Genomic DNA, 24,050 nt, shown 5'->3' on the forward strand with positions numbered 1-24,050 from the left:
GGTCACTGAGCTTCTGCTCAGCAAAAGGTTACTCTGGCCACTTCAAGGACAAGGGAATGGAGGGGTGAGAGTGGAGCTGAGAGGCCAGCTGGGGCCCGACAGAGGAGTCCCAGTGAAGGGGAGGGGGCTTGGCAGAGAGGGTGCTTGCCGTAAGATATTGGTGCAGTGTTCCTGTACCAGTGTCCGTGAAGTGGTAGGGGTGGGCCACGCATTGATGGAGGGGCCAGCGAGGTCAGGGAGTGGAGGGAACGTGAAGCCCGGGTACCTGATGGCCTCTCTTTGTCTGTGAGTAGCGAGTCATAGCCATGGGGCTGAGGGGCTCTCAGTCAGGAGAGCATTGAGCCGGCTCCTGCAGGGAAAAGCAGGGGCTGGGAATTGGGCCCTTTGTAAAAAGACATTTCTGTCCAGGTGTGGTGGCTAATGCCTGTGATCCCAGCATTTTGGGAGGCTGAGGCGGGCAGATCACCTGAGGTCAGGAGTTTTGAGACCAGCCTGACCAACATGGGGAAATCCCGTCTCTACTAAAAATACCAAAATTAGTCAGGTGTGGTGGCACACGCCTGTAATCTCAGCTACTCGGGAGGCTGAGGCAGGAGAATTGCTTGAACCCGGGAAACAGAGGTTGCAGTAAGCCGAGATCACGCCACTGCACTCCAGCCTGAGAGAGCAAGACTCCATCTCAAAATAAAGACATATTTCTATTTTATTTTCAGATGTGATTTTCCAGCAGGCAAATAAATATAGTGGGGAGAGGGGGAAGAAGGGGGGGGTCCTTATAAATTAGAAACAATCCCAGGTGGGGGGAAGGTGGGTGGGCTGGCAGGGGAGGTGGCAGGCAGGGAGCCCACTGCTGGGCACAGCGCCTGGCTGTGCACCCTGCGCCCCCAGGCTCTGCCAGCTCCCCTCAGTGGCTGGCTCGGTTCCGGGGTCATAAGGCACTGCGGTGGTGGTGGATCCGGCTTGCTGCTGTCTGAGCCAGAGCTCACAGGTCAGTCACTTTGTTCTCCACCAGGGCGGCAACCTGCTGCAGGCGGCAGGCCAGCTGCAGCTTCTGGCCCACAGGGTCCTCCTCCAGGGCACTGATAATCTGCCCAGGCAGAGGAGGGTGCCTGTCTGAGCCTGCCCCTCTGCCTGCTGGCCCAGGGCCACCCACCCTGCTTCCATCTCTGCAGGAGCCTGGGGATCCAGTGGGGGCTGCCTGGGGTCTTCCTGGGAAATCTGAATGAAAGCCGAGTCCCTTCCCCAGCCTGGGCCCCGCCAGCATGGGCTGGCACCGTTGCTCCCCTGGGAGGGTCCACGGGCCTCCCGCTCCGCTGCGCCTCCCCTCTGGAGTGCCCTGGGCCTCACCTGATCGTAGTACCTGTGGATGTGGTTGTAGAGTTCTTGCAGAGCCTCCAGACAGTGGGGAGCAGAAGTGTAGCTCTGGGGGCACCATGTGGAGGGGGACAGTGAGGTCCCAGCTTGGTCCTCAAGCCCAGTCCCCCCTCTGCTAGTCTTTCCACCCACATGTGGACAGGCGCACCCCCTGGGCCATGCCTCACCCCGGAGAGCTCAGCCAGGGCAGAGTTCATCTCCTGGAAGCTCGCCGGAGAGCTCTGGCGAATGTCTGCATAGTATCTGGAGGAACAGACTTACTTAGGGGTGGGGCAGCCCCCATTCCCCGCAGCCCCGATGCCTCTGATACCCACCTTTCCACCATTTGCTTGTAGCGTGGGATCTCCCGGGCGTAGAGCAGTTTGTTCACTGGGGAATCCTGCTCCAGAGGGAGGGAAGGCGCTAGGCATGAGCTAGGAGGTGAAGGTGCCGCTATTACGCTGCCACTGCCCACCCAGAGCTCTGCGCAGAGCCCTCCAGGCTTCCCCCAGAATACTTTCCTCCTCAAGCCCCTGCCAGCTGCTGCTGGCACTGCTCTTACCCGGCCCACTTTATGCTCCGAGGTGGTACAGGAGTCAATAAAGGTCTGGGCGATGACAGCAAGGATGGCGTCCACGTTGTCCGACACCCGCACATCAAAGATGAGCTGTGGGTTCTTCAAGGCATTCACCCAGAACCGCAGCAGCAGACTGGGGGCGCAGGGTGGGCGTGGGCGTGAGGCCCTGGCCCGCCATCGTGATCTCCGCCCCATGCGCTCCAGCCTACTGGCAACACACTTGGGGCCAGGGGCCACTGGAAGCTGGCCTGGTGGCCCAGGTGACCTGGGCCCCAGATCTTCCTGTAAGTTCCAGAAACTGCAGGTGGGTGCATCCACCCTGGGAATGTCCTGGTCCCTCTGGGACTCAGTGGACCATGTGCACAGCAGGGGTGGGGCAGCAGGAAAGGCACCTGTTAGTCTTCCAGATGTGCAGGGTCCCTGGGTCCTCGATGCCGTGCTTCTCTGCGAGTTCATCCAGAAGGTCAAACAGGTACTTGACAGCAATGGGGATGGGCCGGTTCACACTGAGAATGGCCTGGAAGGTGTCGTCCACAAACTTCTGCAGCGTGCCCTGCGAGGCAGGGGATAAGGGCCATGTGGAGGGCAGGGTGTGGAGGCCATCCACGGCCCAGGCTGCCTCTGCCCCTCCCACTCCCTGGTTCGGTCGGGGACCCGTGGCTGAGCCTCCTCTCAGGCCTAGCCGCCCGGGCCGCACCAACCTTCATGGACAGCAGACGGGTGAGGTAGATTTCCGGAATGGCCTTGGCCCTCGCTGGTTCCCGCTCTCGCAGGCTGCTGCACCGCACCTTGGCCCCTTCTGGCTCCTCGGTGGCTTTCACCAGGTGCCAGAGGCACACCCCACCCTCCTCGCCATCCTCCAGCGTGGGGATGTCTGAGGGCACAGGAGCCTGGCTTCAGGACTATGCCCCCTGCCCCTGGCCTGGGATGCCCAGTCCACTTCCCTGACAAGGTGGGGCAGGGTGGGGACTGGAAGAAAGGAAGGAGAGATGGGCAGAAGATCTCGGTGGGGTAGGGGATGAAGCTGAGGCAGATGTGTGGCCAGGAGTTCTGCCTGTCCAGCCTGGACTCCAGTGGCCCCAGGTCGGGGCCGACCCTGAGGGACTCACTCTCTCCCAAGGGGCACCTCTGGGCCAGGCTCTGGGAGATGCTGCTGCCGCTGTGCAGCTGAGGGACGAGCCCCACTGTTGCTCCATCTGGGACCTGGCAGAGATGGGGAGCAGAGGCTGTGCTGACCCCTAGTGAGGCGCCTACACTGCTCCCACCCTGCCCTGCCTCATCCTGCCCTGCCCCCAGCCCCGCCCTGCCCCCAGCCCCGCCCTGCCCTGCCTTGACCTCCCCGCCCCAGCCCCGCCCTGCCCTGCCTTGCCCTGCCACTGCTCACACCTTGTAGTGCTGCAAAGTGTTGAGTCTCTTCCAATGGTTTTGGGTCACGGAGGTCAAGTCTTCATCCGACAGGGTGAGGTGACCAGCCAGGCCCGAGCGCCACTCTGGAGGGAGTCAGGGATGCAGATAGTCTACAGCCTGCTCTCCATGCCCCACGCTCATAGTAAGGCACAGATGAGGGTCTCCAGGTGCCGGAGGGGTAGGGAAGGGTCCCTGGGGTGGGTGGGCAGGGCTGGCTCTCTCACCAAGGTCTAGGGCATGCACTGAGGGCCTCTGGGAGAAGGGGGTGCCCTTGTAGACTTGGTCCAACACCTTCTCCTTGACCTGGGTGATGGTGTCTGTGTCGAGCACCCGGGCCGGCACGCGCTGCACCTCACTGCTGCATGAGGCCCCGCCAGCCCCAGGCCCCACCAGCACCATCAGTGTCAGGGGCTGGAACTCCACGTCCTCCCGCAGCAGGCGGCTATCATTCAGGGTCCGTTTGGCCTTGCCTGTCACGGCGTCCACGGGGCCTTTGTCCACTTGGTACTGGATGGCCCGGAAGAGCATGTACAGTGGCTCACCGGCCACCTCCTGCACTGCCAAGATGAGCCAGCATCAGCCACGTGAGGGGATCGATGGCAGCCCTTCTTGCCTCTGCCTCGCCTCCAGCCCGGGAGAGGGTTCAAAGTCCTTCCCTTTCCAAAGCCCCCCCTTGCTGGGCCTTGGTCAGGTAGGGCGCAGGCAGCAGTCCCCACATGGCGGGAGGGGAGGAGTCTGCCACTTAGGGCTGGGGGCAGCGGGACAGTGCCCCTCACCCTCAGGAAGGCGTACAGGCAGATGGACAGCCAGTTGGTGAGCAGTTTTTCCACCATGGTCTCTGTCCTGCAGAGAGCCGGCCACAGGGTCAGGCGTTTGTGCCTGTGTCCCTGCTGAGGACATCTCACTTTCTTTCCCGCAACCTTCTGGGGCTTCCTGGCCCCCCGCACCCCTGGACAGAGCCCGCCCAGGGTGCGATGGGGGCAGGTCTGTGGTGAGCCCTCACCCCCGCCACTGGGTCCAGGTCAAGGCCAACCTGCGTAGCATGAGCTTGGGGTTCCTGTGCACGTAATGGGCTGCCAGGTCACCCAGCAGGGTCCTCATGATGTCAGTCAGGTACTCCAGCTTGCCGTGTAGTGCTAGTGACAGCAGCGAAGCCACATGGCAGCGATCCCTCTGGGAAAAGCTGGGCTGCTCCTCCAGGGTGTGGATGAGCTGGGCAAGGGTTGGAGGCTCATCCTGGGAAGCCCCACTCTTCCCCCACGTTTGTCTCAGGCCAGCAGTTCCCCAGCCCCACCTCCTTGCCCACCGGGGACTCCTGCCACGAGGCCCTCACCGTGAGGAGGAAGAGCTTGCTGTTGAGCAGGTTGGAGAGCTGCGTGAGGCCCTGGTGCACAGTGGTGCAGTGGCCGTCCTCCCCTGGCCCCTCGGGCTTGGGCTGCAGTGGGCAACCGCCATGGCCAGGGAAGAAGGCGCGCTCGGCGTAGGTGCGGTAGTCCAGGAAGGGGATCCCGCTGGCCTCCAGGTCGCTGCTGAGGTCGGTCATCTCCGTCATGAGGTCTGCAGGCCAGGAGCAGCTGAGGTGTGAGTTCAGGCCCTGTGGGCACCCTGTCCCCGCTGCCTCCGCACCCACCTGTGAACTCCTTGCGGCACTGGTCCCCCACGCCGGTCTCCAGGCTCTCCAGCTGCAGTAGCACCTTCTGGTAGTCCCGCAGGGCCTGCTTGCTCTTGTGCCTGCAGCCCAGGGCCAGCATCAGCCAGGGCCAGGGCCAGGCTGGCCGCCTGCTGGGGTACCCTTGCCAATGGCGAGGAGGGAAGTGTGCTGGGGGTGGGCGGGTCTCACCTGTACATGAGGGTGAGGAGGAGCACGGCGGCGATCAGCACGGCAGCACCCATGCCCAGGCCTGCCTGGGCCTCCACGGGAAAGGCAGACAGCGGGGGCTCAGCCTCGTACTGCACAGGGCCCAGGGCCAGCCGCACATTGCCCATCTGCACCTGGGTGGGCAAGGCTCCTGAGTGCATGCCGGCGGCACCTGGCCCACCTGCCCACCCAGGGTGCGGACTCACCACGAACTGCGGCAGGCCAGAGCCATTGGCAGGCTGCGGGGCGTGCGCAGGCGGCTCGCAGTACAGGTGGGTGCGCGTGAGCGTCTTCACCAGGCACTCGCTGCGGCCGATGTGCACGCGCACCTCTTCCTTGCTGATGCCCAGGTTGAGGCCCTCACCCTGGGACACACATGGGAGCCTAAGCCACTGGCCCCCACAGAGGCGGCCTGAGCAGCCTGGCGGGGCGGGGTTGGCGATGGCCCTCACCTCCACATCCAGGATGTGGCCTGGCTTGAGGCGGTAGGGGCGGGCAGACCCCTCGCGGCTGAGGGGTGCCAGGCGGGGGTTGGGCTGGTACAGGAAGCCCTGGCCCCCGCTGGCGCTGGCGAAGTCTACTTGCATGTTGTCTAGGGTGAAGAAGACCCGCTGCGGGCGGGCCCTGTCTGGCACGGCAGGGCTCCAGCACAGGAGGAGGCTGGACGAGTTGACAGAGCAGACGGTGGAGCACTGTGGGGCCGGCCGCAGGTGGAGTGAGCTGGGCTCCGCTATGCACTGCCAGGGGCATGGCAGCTTGCCCTCCCCCTCCCCACCGGGCATGGGTATGGTCGGGGACAGCCCTGTTGCCTGCTGGTGAGGGGCTCACCTGCAGCAGTCCCCCACCAAGCTGGATACAAGCCTGGGGATCCGCAGCAGGGGCTCCACAGCTCCTCCTTGGCTCTGGGTCCTGGGGCTGGGCCCTGGAAGCCTGCGCCTCTGTGTCAGCCTCCAGCCACACAGACAGTAGGGGCCGCTGCACCACATCCAGGCCGGTGCCGCTGACACGGATCAGCCGCCCACCCCTGTGCCAGGATGGCAGTTGGGTGTGGGCGAGTGGTGGGCAGCACAGCCCAGCCCCCATCCCACCTTCCCTCCTGCCTGGTGCACAGGCTGGCCTGTGGGCTGACCCTCACCCCCGGAAGCTGGCACTGGGTTCCGCTGCTACAAGCCGGGGGTTGTCAGTGTAGCGGAAGGGGCTGGCGAGCAGTGTGCGCTGGGCATGGCCAAAGACTACAAGGACCGCTGCTTCTCCTGGGACAGCCTGGGGCCTGGTGCGGCACACAATGGCCTCCGGACACACTGGCTCCAGGCTGCAGGATGGGTAGCGGGATCTCTCATCTTGGCTCTAACTACCGCCCCTCTACCCTAGCCCTGGCCCAGCCCTGGCCCAGCCCCCATAGGAGAAGCCCTACTTAGCCTGTCTTGACAAGGGCAGGGACCACTGGGGTTGGCCACAGCAAGCACTTCTCTGAATGAACCACCTCCCACCCCCGCCATGTAGAAAGGACACTGAGGCCTATGGGAGTGCCCACCACTCGACGGCAGGCAGCAGGCTGGGACTCACATGGGACAGGGTTGGCCACCCACGAAGGCACTGGTGTTGCCACCTGTCTGGAGGTGCTGACCTCGGATGGTGAGCTGGGTGCCCCCTGCCTGGGGACCCCAGCGAGGACTCAGGCTCAGCAGGACAGGGTCCTGGGGAACAGCGTGGGCTGGGTAGGCAAGGCAGCCCAGCTTGGCCCTTTCACCCCCTTGGGCCATGCCCAAGGTCCTCCGGTTCTGAAGCGCAGGTCATCTCTGGGCTTCACCTCCTGGGGCCAAAGTGGACCACACCCTCCTTCCAGAGGCCACTGCACGCTGGGCAGCTTCCTCCCACCCACCCCTGCCACATGGGGAGTAGGAGTGGGGCTCTTTTATCCTCACTGCCAGTCTCTCTCCCTTGGGACAGCCTCCTCCACACCACAGCTTGCAGCCCCAGACCTGGAGCTCTGAACTCTGAAATCCAGTTGCCTCCTTGGGGCACTGCATGGGTCAAGCAGAACCTGCCCCTGCCCCCACCGCTCCTGTCCCAGCCTTCCCGCCTGGGAAACGGTGCCACCAAATGCCCAGGGCAACACTTCCCGAGAGCTTCGTGCCCCAGACTGGCCTGGTTGCCCGCCTCCATTCACATGCTGTGGCTTCCCTCCTAGACATTGCAGCGGCGCTTCCTGCTCCCCGCAGACCCAGCTTGACATCCTCATTAGGCGCCTGCCTTTCCTGGCCCTCCCTCCCACCCTCCCCTGCGCACCTGGGAGGCCACTGACCTGGTAGGTGAAGTGCTGGCTTGAGATGCCTGGTGGCTGGCTCTTAATGGCCACCTGGACGGGCCCAGTGGTGCCATTGGGGGCAGGAGATGTCACACACACAATCCTGGAAAGCCGAGGCCTGGGAGCTGCTCAGGGCCCAGGGACGCAGGGGACAGCCCACCAGCTGCTACCGAGTACACCTTCTCCACCCCTCCCGTGACCCAGTGCCCCAGGTTTCTTGGCCACAGGCCTGCCTTATCTCTGGGTGGCCATCTCTGAGGGCCTCCCCACCCATCCTCACCCTCCAAATGCCTCACCGGGCTGAGGTGCGGTAGAGAGAGGGCTCAGGGCTGCAGGGCCGGCTGGCCACGCTCACGGCATATTGCACATCAGCGAAGGCCCGGCCCAGGTTGGAGCCCAGGATGGTGAGGGCCAAGCCTCCCTCAGGGGGACCAGTCAGGGGCTCCACCTGCAGCAGGCAAATTATGGCAGATGGGATCCCCCGCACCCACACCCCACTCTACAGTGCCGGGTGCCCAGCTGGCCAACCAACCCAGCCAGACCGAGCTGCTGGGGTTTGGGGGCCTGGGGTAGGGCTGGTCTGACCACGGAGGATAGGACAGTGCAGGGCAGGAGAAGTGGGCCACTGGGCTGTAGGGGCCCCAGCAGGAGACCCGCACTCAACCCTAGAGGCGGGGGCTCACCACATCAATGCTGGGTGCAGGACACAGCAGCTCCACAGCCCCCGGCGGGCACAAGGGCCCATAGCGACAGGCAGGCTGGCCATCAGCACACCACAGGCAGCCCAGGCTCCTGTTGGCCGCTTGGCAGTGGCTGCAGTCCGGGTGGCCCATGGCACAGTCGTACAGGATCACTAGGGAAGGTCAGGCAGTGTGCTGAGTGCCTCCTATCTGCCACCCACACTGCCCCGCCTGCCTGGCTGCCCTCAGGCTCACCATAAAGAGCATGGGCGTTGTCCAGCCTCTGGGCCTCGCCCTGGGTGACGTAGATGGGCACTGGGAGCTCCCGCTGGGACATGGAGGGGTAGAACTGTGGGCAGAATGTGGGGTCAGGCTGGGTGCCCACTCAGGGCACCTCTGACTCTTGTCTTCTCTGGGCCACCCCCTAGAATTAATGTGATTGTTCCCTGCCTCTCCTCCAACACTGGGGCCCAGGGACAGAGGCAGTGGGCCCCAAGCAGGCTCTCCACAAAGATGGCAGACTCCTGAGGGTCTATGGAAGCTTGGGGGCAAGAGGGTTTGGAGGGCAGCCTCTCACCTGGTGGGCCTGGCAGTGGATGAGGCCCGAGTCCCCTGCTGTCTCCTCCAGGGTGGCCGGCAGCCCCCGAAGTTCTCCAGGCAGCTCCAGCCAGCAGTGGAAGGAGGCAGGCAAGCCCTGGGGAAGGATGCTGTCAGGAGTGTGGACATGCTGTTGGCAGACCCCACTGCCCTGCCCACCTCCCTCCTGACGGCTCACTCGGAAATGCTGAAGGTTCCGCACGCGTAGGGCCAAATGGCTCTCCCAGCCCACAGGCACCAGGTGGGGACCTGCCAGGCCTTCAACCTGTGGGCAAGCCCCTGGGCCACGCACCTGGACGTCCACCTGGGAAAACGAGAGCCTTCAACCCTTTAGAACTCAAAGGGCCTACTACCGGGCGGGCCTGGGAAAGGTGGAGAAGGGACAGCCCCGTCTCTGCCCGAAGGTCGGGCCCACCCACCTCCTGGGTGCTGTAGACGGTCCTCTCGCCCTCTGGGCAGTGCTCTCCATACACACAGTGGCTACTCTGGGGGCACCAGTGACACCGCCAGATGCTGCCCACGCAAGCACGACACCTGGAGGGGAAGGGCAGCTGCTCAGCTGAGTGCCCTCTGGGGTCGCCACCTCTACCCCAAGAGGCAGGCCCAGGGACTCACGGGGCAGCTGCCTCCAAGGCCTGGATGGCACTGCAGTCATAAAAGGAGAAGTTGGTGGCAGCCACAGCTACGTCTTCGAACATCAGGGCCAGGGGCACAGTGATATGTTCTGGGAGGGGACAGTGGGGGCAGGACAGGTCAGGTGGTTCATTCCCCCTCCAGCTTCCACCCCAGCCCCCTACCCCATGAGCCACTCACCTGTGCCTGGAGGGTTAAGTGGCACCTGGTCTTGGGGAGGGGTGACACAGGCCACGTAGGGCCCTTCCACATGAGCCAAGCTGTCATAGTCCCCGAAAGCACAATGGAAGTATTCATCTGCATCCAGGATGGGCAGCCGGGGGACAGACAAAGTGACCTGGGACGCAGCGGGGAGAAACAGGGAGATGGAGCCAGAGCAGAGGGGGTGGCCACTGCTGGGGGCGGCAGCAGAGACCATGGGAGAGAGGCGAAGGGAGGCAGGTTCATGCTCCAGGCAGTGGTCATGCTGCCCAGAGGGCCCAGTGGTGGTGGGCAGCTTACCTGGCCCTGCTCCTGGCGGGGGTGGTGGCTCGGCAGCAGGCTCTGGATGTGCAGGCAGTGGCTGTCCTCCTCATAGCTCCACAGCCACTGGTTCGGCTGGCCCGCCCGCCTGCACTGGCCCTTCCGGGTACACCTGCCAGGCAGGGGCCTATCAGGTCACCATGGGGGTCCTAGACTCCAAGTATGACCGACAGCGGGGCTGGGGAGGCCGGCCCAGCTGGAGTGCAGTGGGGTGCAATGAGCAGGAGGCGTGAAGGGGATTGTGCCCGGAGAGAAAGGGGCCAAGCAGGCCAGGCCTCATGGCCGAGGCATGGGCTCCAGCCCCAAAAAGGAGCTGTGACTGGGCTGAGGGACGCAAAGTGACTCAGGGCTGCCTTAAAGGATTCCTGGGAATGCCGGGTGCAGCACGGGCTGGAGGGCAGCTGTGTGGGGGTCCTGGACCCTGGCTGGGGCTGCTGGGATGAGGAGCCCACAGGCTGGGTGGTGCTGGAAAAGGGGGGTGCCAACCAGATTCACGGCTCAGTGAAATGGGGCAGGATGGGTGACCTCTGTGGTGGTCCCAAGTCTCTCCAACAGGCAGGGTTGGCCTCCCGAAACACCTAGGGCTGCTTCCAGGGGCAGCCTCCCGGCACACACCACCCATTGGCCCAAGCCTAGGCACAGGCCCCGTGCTCACCTGCCCTGGAGGACACACCAGCCACACAGCGGGTCCTGGGCCTGGAGGCAGCTGGCACAGTCAGGGAACTGGGGACAGGCCGCCACAGGTATCCGATCCACCTGGAGGGGCAGCAGAGCAGAGAGGCAATGGACACAAGACTCGGGCCTCGTGTGCTGGCCCCTTCAGCCCAAGGACGGCCCTCACCTGGTGAGCAGTCAGGACATAGAGGTGACTGTCACTGCTGTCCAGCAGCAGGTCTGGGCTGATGGCTGAGCCTGGAGGCCCCACTTGCTGGGAGTGGTAAACCTGGCCCTGGGAGCCGTGGAGAAAGACCTGAGTGGGGGGACAAGGACAAGGCTGGGCCAGATGGCCAAAGGTTGCCCGTTCAAGGGACACGCCCTCCTCCCAGTGGGGGCTCCTTTTTAGAGCCAGCTCCCCTTCCTGCTGGGCCATCGAGGGAGGACACATCGCTTCCCCCACTCAGCACCCTCAGGTCTGGGACACTCTCCAGGGAACCATGATACCAGGGCAGCAGCGGCACCCTGGGTGAGGCCCTGCGTACCAGGGACAGTTCTGCCAGGTGGGAGGGCACCTATGGGGAGACAGGAAGGTCGCCAGGAGGCACCACACCCTGCCCACCTCACCCAGCCACCCCAGCTACCTTCACCGTGAGCCACCACCAGCCGTCACTGTGTGGCAAAGCCCCCCAACCCAACTGTGGGATGTGGGCTAAGAGGTGGAGGTTTCTGGGGGCTTCCCTGAGCCTCTGTGGCCAGGGGCACACCCAGCCAGACAGCAAAGCCAGGCCCTCACCTTGTGCAGCTGGCCCTGGGTGTCCCCTAGGAAGGCTATCATGTGCCCGTCTGCCTGGAGGGCTGCCACGGCGCTGACTGGCTGCCCGAGCTTCAGCAGAGGCTGGGCCTCCAGGGGCTGGCGGCCGGCAATGGGGCTGGGGGTGTGTTCGTCGCCGCAGGGGTACGACTCGGGGGAGTCCTACATGACAGGGAGTGGAGAATCAGCCCCCGGAAGAGGGCAAAGAGGCAGTCAGGGGGCATGCCCAGGGTGCCAGTGGGAGGACAGCCAGGCACCCTGGCTTGGGAGGATCCCAAGGCCCAGCAATCAGGGCTGAAGGGCCAGGGCACCTGGCAAGCTCATAGCATCCAGAGGGAGAAGGGTGGAAAGAAACGGGTGGAGAGCAGGCAGGAGACCTGGAGACTCAGCCGACCCCTGGCTGAGAGGTTGGCTGGCACTTCCCATGGGCAGGCACCCCCGCCCAGTGCTGAAAGATGCTAGCCATCACAGAGGGAGTGGGGGTGGAAGGGCATGCCACTCACAAGGGGCAGCGTGACACAGCGCGACGTGACGCCGTACTCCACGGTGGCTTCTTCTGCGCCGCTGGGGCCCCGGCCGCCTGCTGTGTAGCAAAGTCTCCGGGCCTGCTCCATGCTGGCACCCAGCTCCGCCATGGGGAAGGCGCAGAGCGCCGCCTGGGTGCCCCCTGGGCCCGCGGCAAACGCCCCTAGCAAGGTGCCCGGGGCAAGGAAGGCGGCCTGGATGAGGCCCTGGCCCTGGCAGTTGAGGGGGACCTCCACATAGGAGTACAGGTTGGTGTCCCCCAGGCAGACGCGGGCCACATAGGAGCGGTACTCAGCCTGGGCCCGGGCCCCACGGCGGCGGAACACAAAGTAGGCGGAGCGGGCGTCGGCAAAGGCCCCCACGTAGCTGTTGTTGTAGTCGGAGAAGTCGCCTACCACCAGGCGGCCCAGGCCCTCGCTGGAGAAGGGCTGAGGCCCTGCCAGCTGGCGGATGGCCAGGGGTGGTACCCCTGCCGACAGCTTGCCCGCCAGGCCTCTGGCCACAAGCAGGAGGTCCTGGCCGGGCAAGGGCACAACCAGCCCCACCGTGGCCACTCCCGGGGTATTGGCAGCCACAAACTGCCCGTCACCAGGGTCCTCAGCCTGGTACAGCACCTCGGCCACATCCCCAAGGCGCCGTGTCTCACACACACCCTGCCGCACCTGCCCACAGGCCACCAGTTCCTGGGCACGGCTGCTCACCAGCAGCAGCTGGTTGGCATTGTCAGTGAGCTGAGCCTGTGGGCACTCAGCCGGGTCACGGAAGGGCACACAGTCGGGGCTGTCGATGACAGGGCCAGTGACAGCCATGGCCTCGAGCTGCAGCTCAGGGCTGAGCTGGAAGAGGCGGTTCACGGCGCCGACATAGAGTGTGCCTCGGCCAGGCGCCAGTGCCAAGTGGTTGAGAGTGGTGTTAGGTGCGGAGAAGCGATGGGCCCCTGTCAAGGGCAGTGGCGGTGGGGACAGCAGCAGCAGGAGGAGGCAGAGGCCGAAAGGAGGCCAGCGAGCCATCACGGGGGCCTGTGAGAGGGCACAGGTCAGGGCAGTGGGAGCGCAAGGCAGATAGAAGACCAGAGGAAGGTGGAAGGCGGGGTGGAGAGAGGCCAGGGTGCTCAGGGCCAGGGAGCGGGGGAGGCAGAGAAATGGAGGGCGAGGGAGAGTGGGCAGAGACAAAGAGACAGAGGGGGCACAGAGAGAGGAGGACAGAAGGAGGGACAAAGACAGCGTCCAAGAGCTGGAGCAAGAGGCAGGGAGGGGTGCACGCACGCACGCACAAGCACACAAGGGGAGAATTCTTTTATCTCCTACTTTATATGCATGTAGATTGTTGAAGGGGGGCAGGTCCTGGAAAGCCGCAAGAGCGCTAACAGAGGGACTCTGAGTCACAGAGCGGGCAGGGGAGGGAGGGAGGCCACGGGAGCTGGAAGGCTGGCGGAAGCTGTGTCACAACGCGCCCCTGCGCCCACCACCCAGACAAGAGAGATGGAAGTGGAGTGAGAGGAGTGAGGCCACCGTGCGCCCCAAGGGACTGGACAGGGAGAGAAAATCTGCCCTGGACAGCCAGGGCCGGCTGCAAGGAGGAACCCTCCCCAGCTAGGGGAAAGAGCCAGGCAGCCGCGGGCTGAGCAAGGAGCAAGTCAGCGAGGAGCAGGGGTCAGTTCCATGCTGGCCTGCTCCATGCTGGCGCCCGGCTCCGGGGTGAGGAAGCACTGGGGCAAGCCAGTAGGGGTGCTGGGAGAAGCCAGGGGTGCCAAGAGACAACATAGGCTGCAGAGGTGCGGGGAGGCCTGCTCCTGCCCCATGGGCCCCAGCAGTTTGGGTCTCTCAGGGCCTGGCACAGGGGGGCTCAGTGTGGCAGTGTCCCGGGAGAAGAGCAGACCAGGAGATTCGGCCGGGGGAGGGGTCAGGGAGGGGCAGGGAGGGGTGCCGGACTGGAGATGGCTCCTGGGTGTGCCTGGTGGGACCCCGGGGCTGAGCCACTGAGGGTGAGAGGTGAGAGCAGCCCCTGCTGTGGTCCCTGCTGTCCCCCACAGAGAGATGTTGCCCTGGGTGTGTGGTCACATGCCAACCAAGAGTGGGGCCGCTGGGACTCAGGGCAGAGCAGCGCCTGGAGGAAGGCCCAGAGGCCCCTTATCTCAGGAACACAGGCAGGAAGAGCAGGGACATTTCCTGCAGACCCCGGGCTATCTGTGGCAGTGTCTGCCTTGAGGAAGACTGCAGCCTGTATGTCCTGGGCCCTGGCCAGAGCCATCCTGCCCTACCCTGCCCCTCCCAGGAACATTTTTGGGGACACTGGGCCTGGGCACTTACCATGAAGTGGTGCAGCAGAGGGGTCTCCCGGGTGGCGTGGCACATCCGCTCAGTTCAGCTGCCCCAGGGCAGTGGTGATGGGCATGAGATGGCTGTGGGGGGCATTGTCCTGAGTGGGAGGGAGACAGTTGAGGCTCAGCCCCATTCGAGCTGGCCTGGGGAAGGAGGGGCGGTGGTGGGGGTGGCGCCCAGGGCCTGGCGACCGGGCTCCCTCACAGCTGGCAGCTTTGTCAATAGTGGCCAGGCCAAGGCAGCCCTGCCTCCACCACAACAATGTTCCCTCTGTCCAGAGGCCAGGCCGGGGCCCCACTCGCTGGTGCTGCCACCCCCACTGGGCTGTTCTGGACAGGGGGCTCCTTGCCACTTCCCACCCTCAGGGAGCCACCCCCGGGATCTGGGGACAAAGGGCCGGGGTTTCCTCCAGCCAGCCCTCCCCCTCTGGCCCTGCAACCCCTATGTCACTAAGCATGCCCCTCCCTGACTCCCCTGGGTCCCTGTGAAGGGCACGGGGTGGGCTTCAGAGCCAAGGCTGATAGCCTTGGGGCCTGGGTGAAGTGCCAGTCCTGGCCCTCAATGCCTGCCTTTGTCCAAAAGATCTTCCCCCACACCCCCGGCCCAGCCCTGCCCCTGGGGACTGGTGAAGTGGTGCCAGGTACAGCATGGTGGCAGCAAGCAGGACCACAGGAGGAGGCTGGTTGAGATGGGCTGAGGCAGAGGGTCCACAGGCCAGGGCTGTCCACCCCACCCCCTGAAGCACCATCCTGCTGGCCTAGACGCCATCCGTGCAGGGGGTGGGGAAGGGAGGGGCACCTAGCAGCTAGCCCCCCGTCACCCTCACAGGCCACCCTGGCCAGTGGCACAGGAGCAGGTGCACTGGGGATGGGGTCTCTTCCTCACAGCACGGCAGCAGTAGGCTCCAGGGCAAGGTGGCAGCGGGTTGCTGCCACCTGGCTGGGCCAGTTGGGTGGCTGTGGGGGTGGGGAGCCAGGCAGGCAGCCTCTCTACCCTGTACTCTGCCCGGGGCTGGTGCTGGCTTTCCCATTTCGGAGAAGAAACACGGTTCCCCACCTCCTAACCCCAGGGCTACCCCTTGGGGGACATTGTGCTCTCAGGCACCTAGTGCGGTCGTCAGGCTGGGCCGGCGCCCGAGAACTCTTGCCTGACCCCAGCCAGTTGGCCCTGAGACCCTTGCTTCCCCCTGGCCTAAGCACACCCTGTTGCCTTGGCCTGAAGCCTGGTAGCCCCGGCACCCCAAGCCCAAGCCTGCCCCAGCTCTTGCCTACCTGGCGGGCCACCAGCGAGGGCCAAGTAGTAGCTGGCAGTGCCAGGAGCACGTCTCACGGAGCCCCAGCCTCCCTCCTCACAATGCAATCGTGCCCAGCCCGACTCATCCCAACAAGCCTGGCCAGGCAGCCCAACCTCTCTCTGCCCGCCCCTTTGCCCAGTGGCGCAGGGCAGGGCGCTGCTGCCCTCTGCTGGCCGCAGTGGGCATGATGGAGGACTGACTGTGGGCACTTGGCTGGAGCAGGTGAGAGAAGGCAGCGCCCTCCTATCGGGCGGGCATTCCATAACCTGGCACGAAGCACCTACTGGATGCCAGGCTTGGGCTTGGCACTGGCACCATTCAGAAACAAACACAGGTTGGGAAACTGAGGCACAGGAGGTTAGGAAACTTGAATAAAGTCACACAGTATGTAGCAAGACTGAGTCAACAACAGGGCCCCTTCTCTTCACCATCAGGCTACATGACCTTGAACCATGAAGATTGGCCGGCATTGGCAGGAGATAGAGCTGAGGCCTACCCCAGGCCAGGCCTGCACGTGACATGCCCACGTGGCGTTGAGAAAAAACCAGTGTTTCCCACCAGCTGGAACACAAGGTTGGTCGATGGCTGGCTTCCAGGGTGTGGCAGAGGCCAGCAAGTCAGGCAGGGTCTCTGTAGTCAGGCTTGAGAACTTGGACTTGCCTCGCCATGGGCAACTGCAAGTTGCTGGTGCTGGGGCAGAGAGTGTGGGGAGGCCTGGTCCAGTGGTGGCTGTGGGCATGGGGAGGGGCGGGTGCATTCCAGAGGCGCTCTGAGGAGGCAGCATTCTGAAGACTGTGTGTTGGACCCAGGGCAGGAGGTGAAGGCAGGAGAATCCAGGCGACCCTGGGGCTTTTCTGCTGGGGCACTGTTCCCCCTGTGTCAGGGCCGTCCATGGAGGTGCCGGCAGAAGTGGGAGGATGGTAAGATTGAGGGGCCCATGAGGGAGGAGGAAATGGCAATGGGGCTGGGGAGGCCGCGGGGTGAGAAGCTTGGCTCAGGTGACTGGAGCCCTGGGGGCAGCTGGGGTATGGGGCCAGGTGTTCGCCCTGGAGCTCAAAGGCCCAGCAGACTCAGTGTATGGGTGCTTCCCTGAGCAGCTGTGTCATTCTTTCCAACCTGCATGGAGAGAAATGGGGCGCAGAGGCGGGTGGCTTGCCATGGCCTGACGTCATTTCTTCAGAGTGCACTCCACGGAGATGGGATTTGAACCGGGCATTCTGGCATGGGCCACACTCTGGACCACTGGGCCCAAGATCCACAGCCTCTCACCTGTGGCCGCTGAGGACATGGAGGCAAACCAGGCAGGCCCGTGGGAAGGGACCACCAAAAATTGAGTGAGCAGCTGGCAAGGGGTCTCTCCCCAACAGGAAGGCCGGGCGGCCTTGACGGGGCCACGGAGGGATCTAGAACCTCCAGGAGGGCAGGCTTGGGGGAGCCACCTGCCCTCTCTCCCTCTCCCTGTCCTTCCCCCCATGCCTACCCCAACACACACACATGTCCTTGCTGGCCCTGCACAACAGCGATGCCTGCAATCTGGCATGAGGGATGGGTTTTTCCTTCCTTTCCACAGAAGAAAATAAATCAGGCTGGGCACCGTGGCTCCCGCCTGTAATCCCAGCACTTTGGGAGCCCAAGGCAGGAGGATCGCTTGGGCCCAGAAGTTCTAGACCAGCATGGGCAACATAGTGAGACCCCCATCTCTACACACAAATTTAAAAATTAGCCAGGCATGGTGGTGTGAGCCTGTAGTCCCAGCTACTTGGGAGGCTGAGTTGGGAGGATTGCCTGAGCCTGGGAGGTGCAGGCTGCAGTGAGCCATGATGGTGCCATTGCACTCCAGCCTGGGTGACAGTGCAAGACTCCGTCAAGAAAGAAAGAAAAAGAGAAAGAGAGAAAGAGAGAGAGAGAGAGGGAAAGAAAGGAAAAGAAAGAAAGGGAAAGAAAGAAAAAGAAAGAAAAAGAAAGAAAGAAAGGGAAAGAAAGGGAAAGGGAAAGAAAGAGAAAGAAAGAAAGAGAAAATAAATCCATCCACAGGTAGCACCATTTTCATAAATATGTGTGTAGATGGCAAATGCACCTTCTAAGCTTTCTGAGCAGATAAGAGGCGTGGCTATGGCAGCCCTTGGTCTGAAGCTGGTGTAACCAGAAAGGATCGAGGCTGGTTTGGGGAACTGGAACATCTTACGTCAGGGGAGTTGTGCTGGATGTATCCTGCAATGGCTGGGTCCCCTCACCAAGGGATGGGAAGGAGCATCGTCTCCTTTCCATGTGCCAGGCTTCTCAATGCTGGAAGGGGACTCGTTGGGTCAGTGGGACGTGGGCTTCGCGTTTGCTGGGCTGAAGACATAGCTCTCCATGCTAGCATCCCAGCGGACACCCCCACTGCCACTGCTGCTCCACGTCTTCATGTACACCAGTGAGCAGATTTGATAGTTTGTGCGCATACCGTGGGTGCGAAATGGTGCCCTGCTGGGCTTTGAGTCGGCATTCCCTGGCCACCAGCCATATTGCAGCGCTTTTCATTTCTTCTGTGAAATGCCCTTGCATGTCTTGGCCTTACATTTTGCAGGCGTTCTGTATTTTCCATACCAATCCTTGGGGTGTATGTCTTCGGCCTACCTGTTACTTGTCTTCTCAGTTTGCTGTATGTCATGTGATAAACAGAAAGTCTTAATTTTAATATCATAGCATTTACCAATCTGATTTTTTTTTTTTTTTGAGACGGGGTCTCACTCTGTTGTGCAGGTTGGAGTGCAGTGGCTGGATCTCAGCTCACTGAAGCTTCCTGGGTTCAAGCGATCTTCCCACCTTAGCCTCCCAAACACCCGGGACGAAAGGCAGGCGCTGCAGTGCCCGGCTAATTTTGTAATTTTTTGTAGAGACAGGGTTTCGCTATGTTGCCCAGGCTGGTCTCAAACTCCTGGACTCAAGTGGTCCTCCCGCCCCAGCCTCCCAAAGTACTGGCCCATGAGCCTGTGAGCCACCGCGCCTGGCTACCTTCTTTCGAATTCCTATTCAGACTGTGTGTTGCTGGTATATAGAAAAACAATGAATTTCTATGTACTGATTCTTGTATCAAATAACCTTGTAAACTCTCATATTAAGTCTAATAACTATCTTTGGGTTCTCTTTGTGGATTCTTTTTGAGTCTAATAATTATCTTTGGATTCTCTTTGTGGATTCTTTTTGATTTTCTGCGTACACAATCCTATCATCTGCAAGTAATGATTGTTTTGTTTCTTCTACTCCAGTCCTTTTAGCTTTGATTTCTTTTTTTGAGGCGGAGTGTGGCTCTGTCCCCCAGGCTGGAGTGCAGTGGCACAATCTTGGCTCACTGCAACCTCTGCCTCCCTGGTTCAAGCAACTGTCCTGCCTCAGCCTCCCAAGAAGCTGGGACTACAGGCGCCCACCACCACACCTGGCTAATTTTTGTATCTTTTTTGTTGTTGTTTGTTTTGTGGGGTTTTTTTTTTTGTTTTTTTTTTTTGAGACGGAGTCTCGCTCAGTTGCCCAGGCTGGAGTGCAGTGGCACGATCTCAGCTCACTGCAAGCTCCACCTCCCAGGTTCACGCCATTCTCCTGCCTGAGCCTCCCAAGTAGCTGGGACTACAGGCACCCGCCGCCACGCCCGGCTAATTTTTTGCATTTTTAGTAGAGACGAAGTTTCACCGTGTTAGCCAGGATGGTCTCGATCTCCTGACCTCGTGATCCGCCCGCCTCAGCCTCCCAAAGTGCTGGGATTACAGGCATGAGCCACCACGCCCGGCCTGATTTTCGTATCTTCACCAGACACAGGGTTTCACCATGTTGGCCAGGCTGATCTGGAACTCCTGATCCACCTGCTTTGGCCTCCCAAAGTGTTAGGATTACAGGCATGAGCCACTGTGCCCGGCTGATTTCTTTTTCCTGCTTTACTTCCCTGGACTTGCTTTATCTTGCTTTTACTTCCTTTACATGAAAGCATAGGGGGCATTCTCAATGTTCCATTGTTAAGTATGTTTGCAGGAGCGTTTGGTAGATATGTTTATCAGATTTAGAAAGCTCCCTTCCATTCCTAGTGTGCCATATGTTGAATTTTTATAAAATGCATTTTCTGAGTGCATTAATATAATCACAGGGTTTTCCTCCTCTAATCTGTTAATGTGGCAAATTACTTTAATTCATTTTTAAATGTTAAACCACTCTTGTATTTTCTGATCTAAACTCAACTTTGCATGATGTATTATTTTCATATACAATTCTGGATTGGGGGGTTTTTTGTTTTGTTTTTTTTTTAGCCTTGTATTATCCTCGTCTGGTTTTGGTATCAAGACATCGTAAGGTGAGTTGAGGCAGTATTTCCTTTTTCAGCTGTTCACTGGAACAGTTAGTCTAAGATAGAGATGATCAGTTACTTCCATGTTTGCTGGAGATCATCTGTAAAACCAGCTAGGCCTTCCTTGTTTTTTTGGTTTTTGTTTTTTGGTTTTTGTTTTCTGTTTTTTGTTTTGTTTTGTTTTGTTTTTGTTGTTGTTGTTTTGAGACAGAGACTCACTCTGTTGCCCAGGCTGAAGTGCAGTGGTGCAGTCTTGGCTCACTGCAACCTCTGCCTCCCGGGTGCAAGCGATTCTCCTGCCTCAACCTCCCGAGTAGCTGGGACTGCAAGCGTGCACCACCACGTCCAGCTAATTTTTGTATTTTTAGTAGAGACGGTGTTTCGCCATGTTGGCCAGGCTGGTCTTGAACTCCCGACCTCAGGTGATGTGCCTGCCTTGGCCCCACAAAGTGCTGGGATTACAGGTGTGAGCCACACCTGTAGCATCTGGCCTGGCCTTCCTTGTTTTTTTAGCTTCCTGCCTGTCCCTCTATAGATTTTAAACAATGGATCCAACTTCTGTAATAATTATGGGACCATTTAGGTTTTCTGTTTCTTCTTGAGTAATTTTTTTATTGTGGGGAAAAAATACATAACACAAAATTTGCCATTTTTTTTTTTTTTTTTTTGGAGACAGGGTGAGACAGGGTCTTGCGCTATTCCCCAGGCTGGGGTGCAGTGGCATGATCATTGTAACCTCAAACTCCTGGTCTCAAGGAATTCTCCTGCCTCAGCCTCCTGAGTAGCTGGGACTACAGGTATTCACCACCATGCCCAGCTAATTTTTAATTTTTTTTTTTTTTTTTGAGACAGATCTCACTTTGTCACCCAGGTTGGAGTACAGTGGTGTGATCTCAGCTCACTGCAACCTCTGCCTCCCGGGTTCAAGCAATTTTTGTGCCTCAGCCTCAAATTTTTAATGTTTTTGGTAGAGATGGGATCTTGTTACTTTGCCCAGGCTGGTCTCCAATTCCCAGCCTCAATCAGTCCTCCTACCTTGGCTTCCCAAAGCGCTGGGATCACAGGTGTGAGCCACCATGCCCAGCCTCCAGCTTTATTCTTTTGCATGTGGATATCAAGTTTCCCCTATACCATTTGTTAAAAAGACTGCCCTTTTCCCAATTTGTAGCCTTGATACCCTTGCCAAAAATCATCTGACCATATACTTGAGAGTTTCTTTCTGGGCTCTGGATTATATTCTGTCCCTTTTTGCCAGGACCACACTGAAATATGTTTTATTTTGTAATATATTTTGGAAATCAGGAAGTGTGAGTCCTTGAACTTTGTTCTTCTTTTTCAGAATTGTTTTGGTTATTTGGAGTCCCTTGTGATTCTACCTGAATTTAGGATGAATCATTCTATTTTGAGTCAAGTTTTGATAAACAATAGTTTTCTAGGAACATGCCTTTTTTTTTTTTTTTTTTTTTTTAAAAAAAAGAGTCTAGCTCTGTTGCCCAGGCTGGAGTGCAGTGGCATGATCTTGGCTCACTGCAACCTCTGCCTTATGGGTTCAAGCAATTCTCCTGCCTCAGCCTCTCGAGTACCTGGGATTACAGGCACCCGCTGCCAAGCCCAGCTAATTTTTGTACTTTTAGTAGAGACAGAGTTTCACTGTGTTGGCCAGGCTGGTCTCGAACTCCTGACCTCAGGTGATCCACTCACCTCGGCCTTCCAAAGTGCTGGGATTACAAGCGTGAGCCACCGCGCCCGGCCGGAACATGCCCATTTTGTTGAAGTTTTCAAGTTGATTAGCATAAAGTGTTTTGGTTTTATTTTTTCGTTGATTTATTATTAAGAAACTTCTTGGGTTGGCCAGGCACGGTGGCTCACACCTGTAATCCCAGCACTTTGGGAGGCCGAGGAGGGCGGATCACAAGGTCAGGAGATTGAGACCATCCTGGCTAACATGGTGAAACCCCGTCTCTACTAAAAATACAAAAAATTAACCGGGCGTGGTGGCGGGCGCCTGTAGTCCCAGCTACTCGGGAGGCTGAGGCAGGAGAATGGTGTGAACCCGGGAGGCAGAGTTTGCAGTGAGCTGAGATTGTGCCACTGCACTCCAGCCTGGGCGACAGAGCGAGACTCCGTCTCAAAAAAAAAAAAAAAAAAAAAAAAAAAGAAACTTCTTGGGTCAAAACCAGATGACGTTGCTTAATGTTCATTTATTTTTAACCTACAAAAATTGCAGCTTCATCTTGTTGAACCTAATACACACGAAAGAGAATATGCTGCTTAGATGAATCATAAAGAATGATGATCAACTATTGCACATCTGTCCCCACTGACAGCCATCATGGACCCTTCTTTTTCCCTTCACAGTTAGTCCTAGCCTTTCCTTGGTTTTCTTTATATTTGTCCCAAATATGAATTAGCCTTAAACAAAAGTATTTACTTTTGCAGCAATTTTTTTTTTGTTTTATTTTTTTAAAAGTGTTAACTAGAATCACCATGCTGTACATCAGATCTCTGGAACGTCTCCATCCCGCATAACTGAAACTTGGTACCCTTTGGCCAGCATTTCCCCATTTCCCCTACCCCAGTCCTGGTGGCCACTGTTCCGCTCTGTTTCCATGAGGCTGACATTTTTACATTCTGCATGAGCGAGGTCATACAGTATTTGTCTTTCTATGCCTGGCTTATTTCACTTAATGTAATGTCCTCCGGGTTCCTCCATGTTGCAAATGGCAGGATTGCCTTCTTTTTATTATTTATTTATTTATTTTTGAGACAGAGTCTTGCTCTGTTGCTCAGGCTGGAGTGCAGTGGCTCACTGTAACCTCCGCCTCCCGAGTTCACACCCTTCTCCTGCCTCAGCCTCCCGAGTATCTGGGACTACAGGTGCCTGCTACCACGCCCGACTAATGTTTTGTATTTTTAGTAGAGATGGGGTTTCACCGTGTTAGCCAAGATGGTCTTGATCTCCTGACCTCATGATCCACCCACCTTGGCCTCCCAAAGTGCTGGGATTACAGGCGTGAGCCACCACGCCCAGCCAGGATTGCCTTCTTTTTAAGGGCTGAATAGTGATCCATTGTGTATCTGTACCACATTTTCTTTATCCATTCATCTGTTGGTGGGCACTTCATTTGATTCCATATCTTGGCGATTGTGAGTAGTGCTGCAATGGACATGCAAGTGTAGATATTGCTTCAACATACCAATTTCATTTCCTTTGGATACATACCCAGAAATGGGATTGCTGGATTGTATGGTCATTCTCATTTTAAATATTTTGAGGAACTACTATGCATACTATTTTCCATACTGGCTGTACTAGTTTCCAATCCCACCAACAGTGTGGAAATGTTCCCTTTTCTCCACACCCTCGCCAAAGTTTGTCTTCTTTTGTGTTTTTTAAAACGGTCATTCTAATTTGAGCGAGGTGGTGTCTCATTGTGGTTTTGAGTTGCATTTCCCTGATGATTGGTGATGTCGAGCATTTTTTTTCTTTCTTTCTTTTTTTTTTTTTTTTTTGAGATGGAGTTTTGCTCTTTCACCCAGGCTGGAGTGCAGTGGTGCGATCTCGGCTCACCTCAACCTCTGCCCCCTGGATTCAAGCAATTCTCCTGCCTCAGCCTCTGGAATAGCTGGGATTACAGGCACATGCCACCACACCTGGCTAATTTTTGTATTTTTAGTAGAGACAGGGTTTCACCATGTTGGCCAGGCTGGTCCCAAACTCTTGACCTCAGGTGATCTACCCACCTTGGCCTCCCAAAGGGCTAGGATTATAGGCGTGAGCCACTGCACCCAGCTGATGTTGAGCATTTTTAAAAATAGACCTATTCACCATTTGTATGTCTTCTTTTGAGAAATGCCTGTTCAGGTCCTTTGCCCATTTTAAATTGGGTTATTTATTTCTGGTGTTTATTTTTTCAATTTTCAATTTTTAATTTTTAGGAGTACATAGTAGGTGTAACTGGGTTATTTTAACTTGGTTAGAAAATATGTTTGCTTGCTATTGAGTTGTTTGAGTTCCTTATGTGTTCTGTGTATTAACCTTGTATCAGATGGATGGTTTACAACTATGTTCTTCCATTCCGTAGGTTGTCTCTTCACTCTGTTGATTGCTTCCTCTGCTGTGCAGAAGCTTTTTAGTTTGATGCAAACTCATTTGTCTGTTTTTGTTTTGTTGCCTGTGCTTTTGGTGTCA

The 24,050-nt window shown here is 58.6% G+C and overlaps 1 protein-coding gene across 4 annotated transcripts; it reads right to left on the reverse strand.

The window, feature by feature from the left end:
- Positions 1-679: 679 nt before the first annotated feature.
- Positions 680-15,623, reverse strand: PLXNB3 (plexin B3). 4 transcript variants are annotated; one of them, XM_007993082.3, is made up of 36 exons: positions 15,521-15,623; positions 14,238-14,346; positions 11,907-12,947; positions 11,386-11,565; positions 10,777-10,905; positions 10,591-10,691; positions 9,915-10,047; positions 9,594-9,750; positions 9,396-9,504; positions 9,200-9,314; positions 8,959-9,084; positions 8,761-8,877; positions 8,439-8,532; positions 8,187-8,356; positions 7,800-7,951; positions 7,501-7,606; positions 6,762-6,892; positions 6,331-6,507; positions 6,024-6,219; positions 5,648-5,887; positions 5,402-5,560; positions 5,178-5,323; positions 4,968-5,068; positions 4,671-4,894; positions 4,371-4,549; positions 4,114-4,180; positions 3,562-3,889; positions 3,317-3,420; positions 3,040-3,133; positions 2,632-2,804; positions 2,323-2,483; positions 1,916-2,063; positions 1,689-1,753; positions 1,542-1,617; positions 1,348-1,422; positions 680-1,087 (listed from the first exon to the last, which is right to left on the reverse strand). In XM_007993082.3, the coding sequence occupies exons 2-36, from the start codon at positions 14,280-14,282 to the stop codon at positions 983-985; spliced, it is 5,724 nt and encodes a 1,907-aa protein (XP_007991273.2). In that variant the 5' UTR covers positions 14,283-14,346; positions 15,521-15,623; the 3' UTR covers positions 680-982. The 4 variants fall into 4 exon arrangements, 3 of the variants coding, with proteins under 3 accessions (XP_007991273.2, XP_007991274.2, XP_007991272.2); XM_007993083.3 differs by having other exon boundaries at positions 1,361-1,422; positions 5,178-5,329; XM_007993081.3 differs by having other exon boundaries at positions 5,178-5,329.
- Between the last annotated feature and the right edge of the window lie 8,427 nt (positions 15,624-24,050).

The sequence above is a fragment of the Chlorocebus sabaeus genome, chromosome X (assembly GCF_047675955.1).
Source record: "Chlorocebus sabaeus isolate Y175 chromosome X, mChlSab1.0.hap1, whole genome shotgun sequence".
NCBI lineage: Eukaryota > Metazoa > Chordata > Mammalia > Primates > Cercopithecidae > Chlorocebus > Chlorocebus sabaeus.